At 50.1% G+C, this 13,509-nt stretch overlaps 1 protein-coding gene across 1 annotated transcript; it reads left to right on the top strand.

Annotated features, from left to right (window-relative positions):
- Positions 1-7,939: 7,939 nt before the first annotated feature.
- On the top strand, positions 7,940-13,179 carry C4H1orf216 (chromosome 4 C1orf216 homolog). Its single transcript, XM_037021357.2, has 2 exons — positions 7,940-8,229; positions 10,731-13,179. The coding sequence occupies exon 2, from the start codon at positions 10,736-10,738 to the stop codon at positions 11,423-11,425; it is 690 nt and encodes a 229-aa protein (XP_036877252.2). The 5' UTR covers positions 7,940-8,229; positions 10,731-10,735; the 3' UTR covers positions 11,426-13,179.
- Positions 13,180-13,509: the final 330 nt, after the last annotated feature.

The following is a 13,509-nucleotide window of genomic DNA, read 5'->3' as shown; positions in this document are numbered from 1 at the left end:
TCTAATTTAACTTACGTTATTTATCAAAAAGACAGGTTATTTGGAAAACCAGATGGACCCAGGCAAAAATCATCTGGGTTTTCCAAACGTGAAAAAATTAGATTAGATCCTGGGGGCCCAGGAGGAAAGTGTGTGTGTGTGTGTGTGTGTGTGTGTGTGTGTGTGTGTGGTCCAGGAGGTGGAAAGTGTGTGTGTGTGTGTGTGTGTGTGTGTGTGGTCCAGGAGGAGGACAGTGTGTGTGTGTGTGGTCCAGGAGGAGGAGGACAGTGTGTGTGTGTGTGTGGTCCAGGAGGAGGAAAGTGTGTGTGTGTGTGTGTGTGTGTGTGGGTGGGTGGGTGGGTGGGTGGTCCAGGAGGAGGAAAGTGTGTGTGTGTGTGTGTGGTCCAGGAGGAAAGTGTGGGGAGGGGGGGTCCAGGAGGAGGAAAGTGTGTGTGTGTGTGTGTGTGTGTGGTCCAGGAGGAGGAAAGTGTGTGTGTGTGTGTGGTCCAGGAGGAAAGTGTGTGTGTGTGTGTGTGTGTGTGTGTGGTTGGAGGGGGTGAGGAGTACTGAGGGTACTTTCTGTCTGGTCAGACCCAGAAATTGCTTCCTTATCATCAAGTTTCCCCTTCCCTCTTTTTCCTTCAAGTTCTTTACCATTGGAATCTAAATGAGAAAACTAAAATCTTTACATTGGTGGCTGGGAGTGCTTAAAGGCTTAATTGGCCAAAGATGAGAATGTGTCAGGACTATAACAGAAGAGTGGCTGACAGCTTTCTCTGTCATCAGCCCTCGCCTCCTGCAGAGCTGGTAGGTCAGTGAGAGGTACGGAGTACAGAGGTTTCTGATCTGAGGCAGAAACCTCTGCCTTCTTCCTGCCCTTTCAATATTATCCCAAAATATTGCAGCAGATACGTAAGTTAGACATTAGGGGAAGAACTTACCCATTCATAACCTTCTGATGATCAGATGGCTAAAGAACACTGGGGATCAAGCGTTGTCTATCCATTAAATATCCAGGGAAGGAGCGAGCTCTGTAGCTACAACCAGGAATTTTTTAAGCCTGTGAGTCTATTACCTCCAGGCAGCAACATTGTCAAGAAGGAATTGAAACAAGAGGCTATGGAGGCACACTTAGTTGTGATAAAGGAAATGTTCTGGCTGAAAGCAGAGACATGCACACACACCCGGAGCAGAGCCAAGACGCTCTCTGGCCCAGAGTCTTTGACAGCACCAAAAGCACGTGTCCCATTGTGTCATGTTTAAAGGTGTCATTGTTACTGGACTGTGAAAGCCACTTAATAACTTGATCTCATCTGAAAGATGTGAGTTAATACCAGCTCCACAGTGGTGAGGATTAAATAAAAAAACATTGTCAAGTGTCTTCTTCAGGCCTGAGGTTTACATAGTAAGCCTCAATGACTGTTTCTTGAATGAATAAATCCATGAGTCTGAACATTTAATCTTCTCTGACCGTTTGCAAAGATCAATGTTTAACAGCTCCCATAACAGACTCGTGGGCTGTCCCACTAAGCCTGGAGCCTGAGGCATGATCTAACCCTACCTTTCATTTAACACATGTTTAATGAGTCTATAGTGTGGGGGGTAGACTCTGTGATGCACCACCCCGTCCCAACCTGGTGCGGCCTTGGTGGCCCAGCTGCTGGGAGCACTGGCTGCAGACAGCCATTAGCATTCGGCCCCTTGGGGGACTGCCTCAGCTGCAGAGAATGCCATGCCCAAGGTCATGCCCCCTTCCAGCATGGCCTACATTCAATGATGGCAAGATATAAAGGTCTGGCCATCTCATTTCATTTGGAAAAAATTTTGAAGGGCCATCCTGGCTTCAGAACTCCCTGTGGTTGGCAGAGGTTATCACGGGCTTGTATGGCAGTTCAGCTTCTTTCCCCTTCCTTCCACAGAGGTTGAGCCCAAGGGCATTTCTTAATAAACGTCCTGCACTCTACATTGTCTCGGTGTCTGTTTCCTGGGGTCTGCTAATCCTAGTGACAGAGTCTTTAGGACAGGAAAGGACAAAGACACCTTTGGAGTTTCCAGCCTGTTTCCAGCATCAGAGGTGTTGATGCTCTTTTTATAGCCACCAGAGGGCAGCATCATCATAGCAACCTGCCCTCCTGAGGCTCAGCAGAGTGGGTGCGAGGCGGTTTCTGGGTCTGACTTCCCACCATCAGCACTCAGATTTAGGCAGGATCACCTCTCAGTGTATCTGCCCCCCTGTCTATGAGAAGAAGACTCTGAAACTCTAGGCCTTAGTCTACCACCCCCTCCCGCCCCAGCACCGAAGGCCAGTCGTGCTTCCTGCTGCAATGCCTTTCCCCTCAGCTGGGCAACCTCCTTGCCCAGGATCTCCCAACCTCTCCCCACTTCCCACAGTAGATTTGTTTTCTATGTGACAAGGTAATCATGAGCTCGGGGCCAGGAGGCCCAGGGGCCAGTCTAAGGATGGTCACTTCAATCTGGTTCTCCCTGTTCTGCTAACATTATTGATTTTTACTTTTATTTATTACGATGATACTTTTGTGTGTGATCTGGCCCTGGTGACATGAGGGATGAAGGCAAGAGGGCAAAAGCAAATTCTTGTCACAATTTAGCTTCTTGAAATCACCTCCCCACCCAACTTTTTTTTTAATCTATCAGTTTTAGCATCGTTGCTTACCTGTCTTCATTCTGTCCTTTCATCCCCAAAGTTCTCCAAAAGATTGTTCCAGGAATCAGAACTAAATGTGGCTCGAGGATGCTGCTGGGAGAGGGGTGGGGACAACAAATATGGCACCTTTTGTTAGCGGCCACAAACTCATCCCGCAGGCCATTACTGCATCACCAGTAGCTGTCAGTTATTTCTAGGCTCAGCCATCCAGCTCCCTGCTTCTCTCTCAGTCCCGTCCTGGGGCAGCTCTGAGACAGGTCAAACTCTGCCCCACCTCCACTTTCTTTCTGCATCAGTTTCTCTGGCTGTGAAAAAAAACCTGACCAGAAAGCTTTGAAAGAGTGATACTGAGATTAGGTGGAGCCAATTCAAAGAGCCTGTAAACCTGACCTTCAGGCTACTAAAGGTCTCCCATGGTATCATAATGTACTCTACTTCGTAACCGGGAGGGTAAGGGCAGACTTTAGGCAGTAAATTACAGTGGGAGGAGCGCTCTGAACCGTGGTAATTGCTGAGGGAACCAGCTAAGGCCAAGGGCGATTTATGGGGCGAGTTCCTCCAGCCTGTTTTCTCTGTGAGTGCCAGGAGAATGAATAAATCATTGTTCGGGGGCGGGATGCAGCTGCCGGCTCCTCCCCTCGGCACATGCCCCGACTCCACTCCTCCATTGAGGGTTGCTGGAGCAGAGCGGTTTATACCCTCTGCTCCCCAAATCCTATTGAGGCCTCCCCCTCTGCACGAGCCTCCGGCTTGAAGCCCATTCAGCCTGGCCCTTTGTGCTGGGGGTTAAGTGGTTACATGTGGGGGGCACCCAGAAAGGACCTGTCAGGCCCTGAAAGCTTGCACTGATACCGTGCCCTCCTCCTGATGAATGGGATGAGTGGAGAAGAGGTGGGCGGCCAGAGGGTGCGGTGGGGGAGAGGGCATGGGGATTAGGGAGCCCACAGAGGCAGCTGCTAGGAAGGCGGTGGAACAGGCACCCCCGTGTCTCATTCCTTCTTCAGATCAGCTCCTCTAGCTCATTCCCATTGTGGCCTTGGGACTTTGCATCTGGGGTGGAAGAGAGGTTTGGGAGCAGCCATTTACCACTTGAGTGCACTGGGTAGAAAGAATCTGCACCACCTTTCATTCTAACAGCAGCTCCAAAACACCCCACAATTTCTCCTTTTTCCCTTCAGGGTCAGGAGGGAGAGTGAATGGGAGGATTCATCTCCAAGGTTCATTTGGTGGGAGGACATTTGAAACTGTGCCCCATTCAGCGAGTTTTAAAAGCTTCCCGGAAGCCCTCTCAGGCACCATTTAGGGTAGAGGGTTCAGGGGAAGAGAGATCTCAAACTCCGTATACTGCAAAGATTTTATTGGGGGAAAAAAAATTCCAAGGCTTTAAAATAAAAAGTTGTAAAACTTCAGATTCGATGTACCCTCCCCACCCCACTCTCCCATTTTACAGCTAAGAAAACAGCAGTAGTGGGGTGGAGACTGGGTATGTCTTACCTAAGGTCATCACACTGCCATTTCTTGAAGGATTGGAAGGGCACTTTACCTTTAATAGACCGTGGAGAAATGGATGGACAAAACAACTAGGTCACGGCTTTAAGGGCTCTTGGGTACATCAAAGGTCCTCCAGGGCTGTGCCTGGTCTAAGGAGCCCAAGTAACAACGTTCACACCTACAGTGTTATTTAACAATGTTCAAGCCATATTACTGTGATTTACTCTAAAAATGGTAAAATGATTTCCTTACCTAAATTCCCAAAGCCATGTGGGGAAGCTGACAGTTGATAGGAGCACAGAGAAAGAGAAGAAAGCCGGTGGCAACGCAGCTGGTCCTCCAGGACTAGATGCAGGCGCTCTATTCTGCTGTGGAGGCTTTTGGGACTTCTGAGCTCACTTACCTCCCTCTGGCTCACAGGATGAAGCCTGAGCTTCTTGGAAGGCTGGTCAAGGCATTTCACAACTGGGCCAACTGTATCCTCTAGCCTCATCTCTTATCTCCATTTCCCCACAAGCTCCAGCCACACTGGCCTCCTCTGTATTGCCTGAACACACATACCACATACGGTCTCCTCTGCCTTCCTCCGCTTTCTCTTGGGGAGCTTCTATTCATCCTCCAAAGCCTGGCTCAGATACCATGTCTGTGAAGGCTTCTCTTACCCTCTTTTGTGCCCATTACTTTTGTTTTTTAGTTCTTTGCAGGGTCTGTCACACTGCAGAGTCCACTCTTTCCTATTTCCCTTTCTGAGCAGGGAACTCGGCAAGGCCATCACTTCTGATCCTGCTCTGAATTCCCAGCACAGTACTTGGCTTGTAGAGTACTCTGTAACAGTGCGCTGAATGTGAATGAATGGGTGGGAAGGCTCAAGGTCTTGGAGGTTGAAACCTGTTTCTTCCAGGAAGTCCTGTTTCCTGGAGTAGAAATACCTCTCATCTTCCTTGTCTCCTTGACTGACACTCCAGGCTCCTAAGGCCTAGATCTGGCTGCTCCCTGCTAGCCTGACATCTATCTGCTTGCCGAGATACTCACTCACTGCCCACTGCTGGATCTTTATGATGGGCTGGCCTGCTGCAGAGCCCTGTTCAGGCTGGTACTGGCCATCTCTGGTGATTTCTATGTCTCTGCCAATTAAATCCCTGCAATCTATGGAGCTGGGTGGACACAGCCTCAGATATCCTTTTCCCCGGGATGACTGATTCCCTGGGACTCTGACTGAGGAAGCTTCTGGTGAATGAGTAACAGACATTTATATTTGCTTTTCTGTGGATATGCAGATATAGACACCCCTGCCTTCCTAATTTTTTGTTCTTCAGGCTCCCAGCTCTCTGAAAAGCAAAAGTGGCCAGAACCACCAGCTGAGCACTCACTATATTGTACAGTATCCCACACAGAGTGACCCTTGACTAAAGAGAGGCTCCAGTCTGATGCTGTTGGAATTCATTTGACACATCTGATACATTAGAAACAATTAGCTTCATAGAACGAGGGAATAACCAATTGATGACTTGCCTATGAGGTTGTGCACTTACCCTCCCCAGTACAATATATGCTTTAAATCAACAATCAGTACGTAGCTTTCTGTTTTTTGTAGCCTGAATTCATATGAAAAGGTAGAAGTGGTGTAGCACCTCGTGTGATTCTTACCTAATGACTTTCTCTAAGAGTTTCCATCCTATCCTGATGTTCTAGGTTCTACAGGTCAAGAGGTTTTAATATCTGGGGATAACCAGGGAACACAAAGATGATTCCATTGCATTTGGGTCAGCATAACACCAGAGGAATAGAAGAAAGGAGGTACACTGTAGTCTGGACTGGTCTACAATGGCTATCAAGGGGAAACAGAATTGCTTTTACTTAATGAGGGCTGGGAGGCGCATGAGTGGGGCCCAGAGGATCCCTGGGTCACTACCTTGTGCTCTTGTATGAATCAGGATTCTTTTGATTAATAAAAGAGCCAGTGAAAGAAATTCCACTCAAGTTAGGCTTGGCAAAATAAGGGCCTTGCTGGAAGACATACAAAGGCCTCAGGAAAGAGGGACTAGAACACCTCAGGACTTTGGCCTTTCATCTCTGCTTCTGTGTGTCAGCATCCTTTCCTCCTATTACAAATTGACTTCCACTTGGCAGGGGATATAATTGCTATAGCCTTAGGCTCACATATTCCTGGTCTTGTCTTCCTTTAATTTTATTTCAGAAGGTTCCAAAGAAGGACCCTGACTGACTCACCCGAGTTCCTCAACTCTGGACTCAACTCTGGAGGAACACCTGTTTGGCTCACGTGGTTAGCACTGGGAGAGACAGAGTCTGAAAGCGGGAGGGGATCTTCCAGGCCCTTCTAGCAATTAAATGACATTATGGCCATGTGATATGGGAAGACCCACAAAACTCTAACCATCAAAGCTCAGAGCCTTTAGGAGTGGATTTGGGTCTCCTCATGAGGAAGAAAATTTTGACTAACGTCAAGGGGAACTTGCAGTGGATGAGGGAAAAGGAAACACTAAGTTAGGCCTAAGGACCTAATGTAGAAATTAAGCTGAGGTCCCCACCTGTATATTCTTAGTTGGGGGAGTGTCCAAAGTTTGAGTTTTTTCTGCCTTCTCCCTTTTATTTCTTTTTCCCTCTTAAAACAGGAGTTGCCATGATCATAAAAAAATTTTTTTTCTCTTCCATTTCCCTTATTTTTATATATAGGAGTTGTGGTGTGATTTAATTTGCCTTTTAGTCACTAGGTTGCAGAACGGTAAGTTGGCATCAAGTTGGAATGGGAAGAGGATGCCTTCCCATGGAGATCACAGACTCGAATTCTTCCTCATTAAAAAAAAAAAGGCAGAAGAAATGAATGAAGGAAAGACAGGGTATTTTTAAATGTACCATGATTCAAAGATAAGCCCATATCAGTTTTATTTTGTTATGTTTTTATTTGGAGGGGACATGAGGAAAGTGTAGCCAATTGCCTGGTTTGCTCAGCAAAGTGTTGGTGTGGCAGGGACCTTATACCCTGCAGGCTAAATTTGTCCCAGTCTGCTTTCTGGGGCTGCCTTAGGCAAGAACTTAGTGTAGGAAGCCTTAATTTTCCTAACACAAGCCAGTGTTTTTTAATTTTATCATTAGTCAGCAATTACTCTGTTCTCTTTGATTGCAAATTGACCCAGCAGCCCTACACATTTCTCCCAAGGAGGAAAGGGATGAGAAGCTTCAGGCTTCAAATATCAGAAACTGAGAAACACTGGGCGCAGGCACCCCAGAAAGGTTCTCTGCCCTGAAGAGAGGAAGCTACCCCGACCTGCGTGCAGGACATTAGATCCATTCCTGCTCCAGAGAGAATTTTCTCCTTTTGAAACGTAACTTTCATTACGTTACTGTAATGAAATAAGCAGAAAATAAACACATAATTTTAAATTGTGATAGATGCAATGAAGAAAAAGAACAAAATGCCCTTCAATGACATAAAAGGGTAAACTAATCTGGTCTAGGACATCAGAGGTTTATCTGAAACGAGAGTCTGAGTAAATGAGAGGGGGTACAGAATTTTAGGCAGGGGGAACAGCATGTGCAAAAGCCGCGTGTTAGAAAGGGGCGTGAGGCCTAGGTGCAGAGATGGAGGGCAAAAGATGAAGATGGAACGGTAGACAGGGCAGGATGCTCAGAGCCCTGTGGCTTTAAGGATTTACTGCAGTGGGGAAGCCACTGAATGGTTTTAAGCAGGAGGAGGGCAGTGACGTGATCAAAATTTTTCATTTTGAAAATGTCACTGTAGCTGCAGTGAGGCAAACGGGTCCGAGGGGCCCTGTGAATGCAATTAGAAGGTAAAACCGGATCCGGCAGGCCTCGGTCAAACCTGCGGCAGGAGGGGGAGGCGGTGCCGGCGCTCGGGCCCGGCTCGCCGTTCGGCGGAAAACCGAACCGGCCCACGTGGGCGCGGCCGCCCCGCCCCGCCGCGCTGACACCGCCCGACTCCGCAGTCCCGCCGCCGGGGACCCTCCGCCACACCGCCAGGTCCGCGGGGCGCCCAGGCCCACGGATCCCGGCCGCAGGAACGAGTTCCCGCTGCGGAACCCACGCCCGCTGCGCCGGGCGGGCGCCTCCAGGCGGTGAGTCGGGCGGGAGCTGGCGGGAGCGGGGCCCAGCCGCGGGAGACGCCGGAGGGAGTCGCACTCCCCGCCCGCGGCCTCCTACGGGGAGAGGAGGGAAGGGTGGGGTTCGCGCTGCCGGCCGGCGTTGGTCCTCTCCCGCGAGGCGGGGAGGCCGCCTCCCCGCGCCGGGCCCCCGCGGCTTAGCCTGGGGAGCAGCCTGACCCCCGGGGGGCCGCGTCCCCTTTTACCTTCTCTGAGAGCCCCGTGATCCTCAGCATCACCGCCACCCCAGCCCAGCCTCCTTCACGGCCCCGCCCAAGTTTAGGAAAAACAAAACTTTTGGGCGGGGAAGATCTCCAGCACTTTCCTTAGCGAAATGGAAAGATGTGGGTGCGAAGGGGCCGTTTCTACACCATTCCCCGCAGGACTTGTGCCCACTGCTGGATGTGGGGAGGCCCCCTGCCACCTGTAAAGATCCTCCTAGTGCCTGCTCCGCTTACGCTATTCCTCACTCTAACTCCAGTTTTTCTAATCCTAGCAGTTGTGGTCAGTGAAACCTCTTGTCAATTCAAACCCTGATTTTGGTAGAAATCGGTTATTGTGAAGGAAAGAATAGTGTGCATGCCCTTCCATCAGGGCCTCAGGATGAAGCAAGCTGGGGGCGGGGACACAAAATAACAGGGCGGAAAGTGGGGGCAAGATCAGAAGAGAGGCTGTCAATGGGGGTGGGTCAGGTGTCACCCTGAGGCAGATGAGGGAACTGAACCCCAGCTCTTCCAGCCCTGGGCAGTCATCAGGAACCTCCTGCTACTGTTGGCTCCTCTGCTTGAGCTTAGCTACCCCTCAGTCCCCCTGCATTCGCTCACTGTGCAAGTATGTACTGACACCTGAGAATATGATGGAGGATATTCAGGCATACTTCAGGAAAAATTGTGGATTCGGTTCCAAACCTTGGCAGTAAAGTGAATCAAATGAATGTTTTGGCGTCCTAGTGCCTATCAAAGTTACATTCACACTGAACTGTAGTCTGTGAAGTGTGCAATGGTATTGTCTTTTATAAAGTACATACCTTAATTAAAAAATTCTTCCTTGCTAGAAAATGCTAACCATCAACTGACTTTCAGTGAGCCGTAATCACTGATCACTGATCACCACAACAAATATACCAATAACAAGAGAGCTTGAAATTTTGGGAGAATCACCAAAATGTCACCTAGACACACAAAGTGAGCCAGTGCTGTTGGTAACAATGTGCTGATAGATTTCCTCAATGCAGGATTGCCACAAACCTTCAGTTTGTAAAAAATGCAGTATCTGTGAAGCATGATAATGGAAAGCTCATTTAAATGGGGTATGCCTGTGTAGACGAGTTCCACATCTAGTGGGGAGCAAGATTTATATGCTGCTATCACAAGATAGTGGAAAACAAAAAACAAAACAACAAAACAAAAAATGCAGCTAGATTGACGTTTATTGGCCATCCGCTATGTGCCAGGGATAGGAAACAAACATGAGTGAGACAGTGTGTGCCCGGGGCAGTGGGCCCGCAGGAAGGCATAGTTCATTGTGTGTGTTTGTTTATGTTTGGACAGTGGGAAGAATATCAGGAAGAGGTGGGGATATTAGAGCTGAGTTGTGAAGCACAAAAAGGAGTTTGCTGGGTGGGAAGGGGAGGAGCTGAGGGGGAAGGGAGAGGAGAGCACTGTAGGCCCAAGGAATTACGAGAGTTGCGGACTGGTGTGTTCTGAGACCTCTGAGCAGTTTGGTGTGGTGAGAGGGGCAGAGTGGCAGGAGGCAAGTGTGGAGGGGTGAGCAGGGTCCTGACGAAGCACAGCCCTGTAGGGGTTTAGCACGAGTTTAGGGAGGGCACTTGGAGCTGTGACAAATCACATGTACATTTTTAACTGAAGGCAGAGAGATCAGTGAAAAGGCTGTGGCAGTCAGTAATACAAGTAAGAAGTGGCCTGAACCAAGTGAAAATGAGGTGATGTATGTACATACACACACAGAGGTTTCTAAGAGGAAGAGTTGTCAGAATTTGGTGGCCAATGACACAGGGGAAGGAGTCCAGGATGCTCCCAGGTTTCTGGCTGGAGGGCTGGAAAGGACAGTGGGGCCATTTTGCTGAGACTCTGAGAGGGAGAGCTGGTTTGGACATGGCGAATTTGAGAGGCCCAGAGTTGGAAAGCAGTTGGATTTAGGCTGGAGACGATCTGAGAGTCACCACCACATGATAGTTCTTGAAGCAACAGCAGAGGATGAGGTCATCTGGGAAGAAGTGCATAGGAAGAGAAGACAGCCTGCCTCAAAGGGCTGAGGGAAAACACTGCAGGAGGCTGACAGTCAACAGGCAGAAAGGGAGGAGGAAAACCACGTGTTACCAGAGTGGAGGAAAGTTGCTGAGAAGGAGCAGCCAGGCTTGTTCTTGCTGCCTCTGCCGGCCCTGTAGCTCCGGGGCCAGGACTTCAGACACTCCACCCTGTCCTGCTCTGACCCATTCTTCTGCTTCCGCTTTACAGACCAGATGTTTGCCATCCAGCCAGGGGTAGCTGAGGGGGGCCAATTTCCAGGGGGCCCACCTCCTGGAGTATGTCAGCCTGAGCTCCAGCCAGACAACAACTCCAACTTCATGGCGAGTACCAAGGATGCCAATGAGAACTGGCATGGGATGCCAGGCCAAGTGGAGCCCATCCTGATGAGGAGCTCTTCCCAGTCGCCCTCTCACACCCAGGCCTTCCAGGCCCCTGGACTCCCTGAGGGGGAAGTTCGCAGCCCACCCGAGGGGGCAGAGATCCCTGGAGCTGAGCATGAGAAGATGGGTGGTGCCAGCACAGTCTGCTCCCCTCTGGAGGACAATGGCTATGCCAGCAGCTCCCTGAGCATCGACAGCCCTAGCAGCAGTCCTGAGCCCACCTGTGGGACCCCTCAAGGTCATGGCCCTGCAGATCCCCTTCTACCTTCAGTGGCCCAGGCTGTACAGCAGCTGCAGGCTCAAGAGCGCTACAAAGAGCAAGAGAAGGAGAAGCACCACATGCACTTGGTGATGTACCGTCGCCTGGCCCTGCTCCGGTGGATCCGGGCTCTGCAGCACCAGTTGGTTGACCAGCAGGCCCGTCTGCAGGAGAGCTTTGACACCATCCTGGACAACCGGAAGGAGCTTATCCGCTGTCTTCAACAGAGAGCAGCACCCTCCAGGTCCCAGGACCAGGGCTAAGAGTGTGCCTCCACTGGGGTGCGAGGGTATATATGTGTATTTGCAGGCATGTGTGTGGTTGTGCACAAGTAAGCATGTGATTGTTTGCTGATATGAGTGCAGACAAGCATGAGTGAGTATGTATGTGCTGCCTCGTCAGCCAGTATGTGTAGGCATGTGTGAACACCTGTGCATTAGCATGTGTGTGCTGCATGTGCACATAAGCTAATTTATGTGCAGGCCTATGTGTGGGTATGTACATATTATGTATAGCATGTCTGTAAGAGGGAGTGAATTTGAATATCCATGTGTGGACAGGTACCCAACGTGTGTATGTGTGTGAGTGAAGATATACATACAAAAGGTGTATGTGCATGTGAGTTTGCAGTGTAGGCTTGTGGTGTGTGTGTGTGTGAGTGAGCCCTCTGTGTGCAGGCCTGTGTGTAGGGGTGCATGTGTGCACATGCAGGCATGGGAAGTGTATATTAGGAGCATAGGTATTTGGAGGCAGACCCACAGGCAAGTGTGTGCAAATATACGTTCAGTTGTACTTGTGGGGCATCCATCCACGCCGTGTTAGCCATGGCCTACCCTCACCTTTTCTCCCCATGGGGTCCCACTGCTCCCTGGAGAGAGGGCTAGCCTGCTGTCATTTATCTGAGAATTGTGGCTGATCCATTCTCCTGGGACTTCCCAAGCCACCTCTCCTTTCCCTTCCCCCTCACTCCTCCCAGACCTTGCTCTGCTGAGGCTTTTGTTCCTGGTGGTGGATTTGCTGCGTGCATTTTGGTGGCTGCTCTGGCCAGCCATGGCTCTTTGGCTGCAATTTTGCCAGGGCATTGGTAGAAAATTAGGATCAGGGAAGGGAACTGGGGTGGTGATAGACACCATGGCAAGGATGGGGATGGGATCAAAGAAGATAGGGAACAGTCGCTCTTGAGCTCTGCCTTTGGGCACATGGGAGATGGGGATGGGGGAGATAGCAAAGGCAGAATCCTGTGAAGAAGAGAACGGCAATCCTAAGGTATCAGTTCCAAACAAACCACACATCTCCACTGCAAAGGAGCTGTTGCAAGCCATACTGATTGAAGCTTCTGATGAAGAGGAATGTATGCTTACAAGCATGTAAGGAATGGACAAGGTATTCCACAGCTGTTGGTAAAATTCTCCCTTCCCTCTCTGGACCTCAGCTTGCTGTGCTTCTCTGGCTTTAGCAACACTGGATGTTGAATAGTTTGGTCCATTCCCCTGAAATCTGACTGTCTGGGCCAGGAGGAGCCACAGTTTGACTTCTCTGGGTGGGCACAGGAAGGGTCGGTACAGCCTCTGGAAATTCTTGGGATGCTGGGTCATACCCCCTTCTGTCACTGCATGGTCCTTCATATGGGGATTGACAGGCTGCAGCAGAGGCTCTGAGGTGGAGAGTGGGTGAGTTCTGGGGAAAACCAAGGGCTGAGGTAGCCACACTCTGATTTGCTTCTGGAGACAAGAGAATGCACGATCCTGATGACGTGGGCAGTGGGCAGTGGCTTGGAGGTCACTGATTCTGCCTCTGGCCCTCAGCCTCCCATCTGCAAAATGTGGGGCCCTCTCTGACTCTCTCTAAGTAGAGTTCCATCCCTGACAACCAAGGTGGTGTGCAGGGGTGTGTGTGAAAAGTAGAGAAAGTGAGGCTAAGGCAGTGGCCCTGGGGACTCTGACTAGCTCTTGCATGTTGAGTGTGAACTTGGCCTCTGGACCAACCCAGGATGAATAAACTGGGGCAAAGTAATGCATTTCTTGAGCTTGTGTTTCTATTCCACCTGTTGTCTAGTGGCCTCCTTTCCAGACCATCTGAACTCCCTTTTGATCAGGGTTCTTGCTGGGAGCTGTGGTATGAGGGTAGGGGAGGACCTTGGGGAGGAAGAATTGAGCCTGCTATGGCTGATAGGGGTGGCAAGAAGTCGCTCCTTAGGGGCCTCATGTGACTGGGAGACTGGGCCTCTGCCTGAGAGCCCCAGATGGGATTGTCCTGGTCATTAAGCACCACTGGGCCTGAAGCAGGTAGAGGGGGGTCATTGATTATTGAGCCTCACATATTCAACTCCGCCCTAGAGCCAGTACTT

This window comes from Manis javanica, chromosome 4 (assembly GCF_040802235.1).
Source record: "Manis javanica isolate MJ-LG chromosome 4, MJ_LKY, whole genome shotgun sequence".
NCBI lineage: Eukaryota > Metazoa > Chordata > Mammalia > Pholidota > Manidae > Manis > Manis javanica.
Note: the sequence above shows the minus strand (reverse complement) of the source record. Positions and strands in the feature narration are given on the sequence as shown.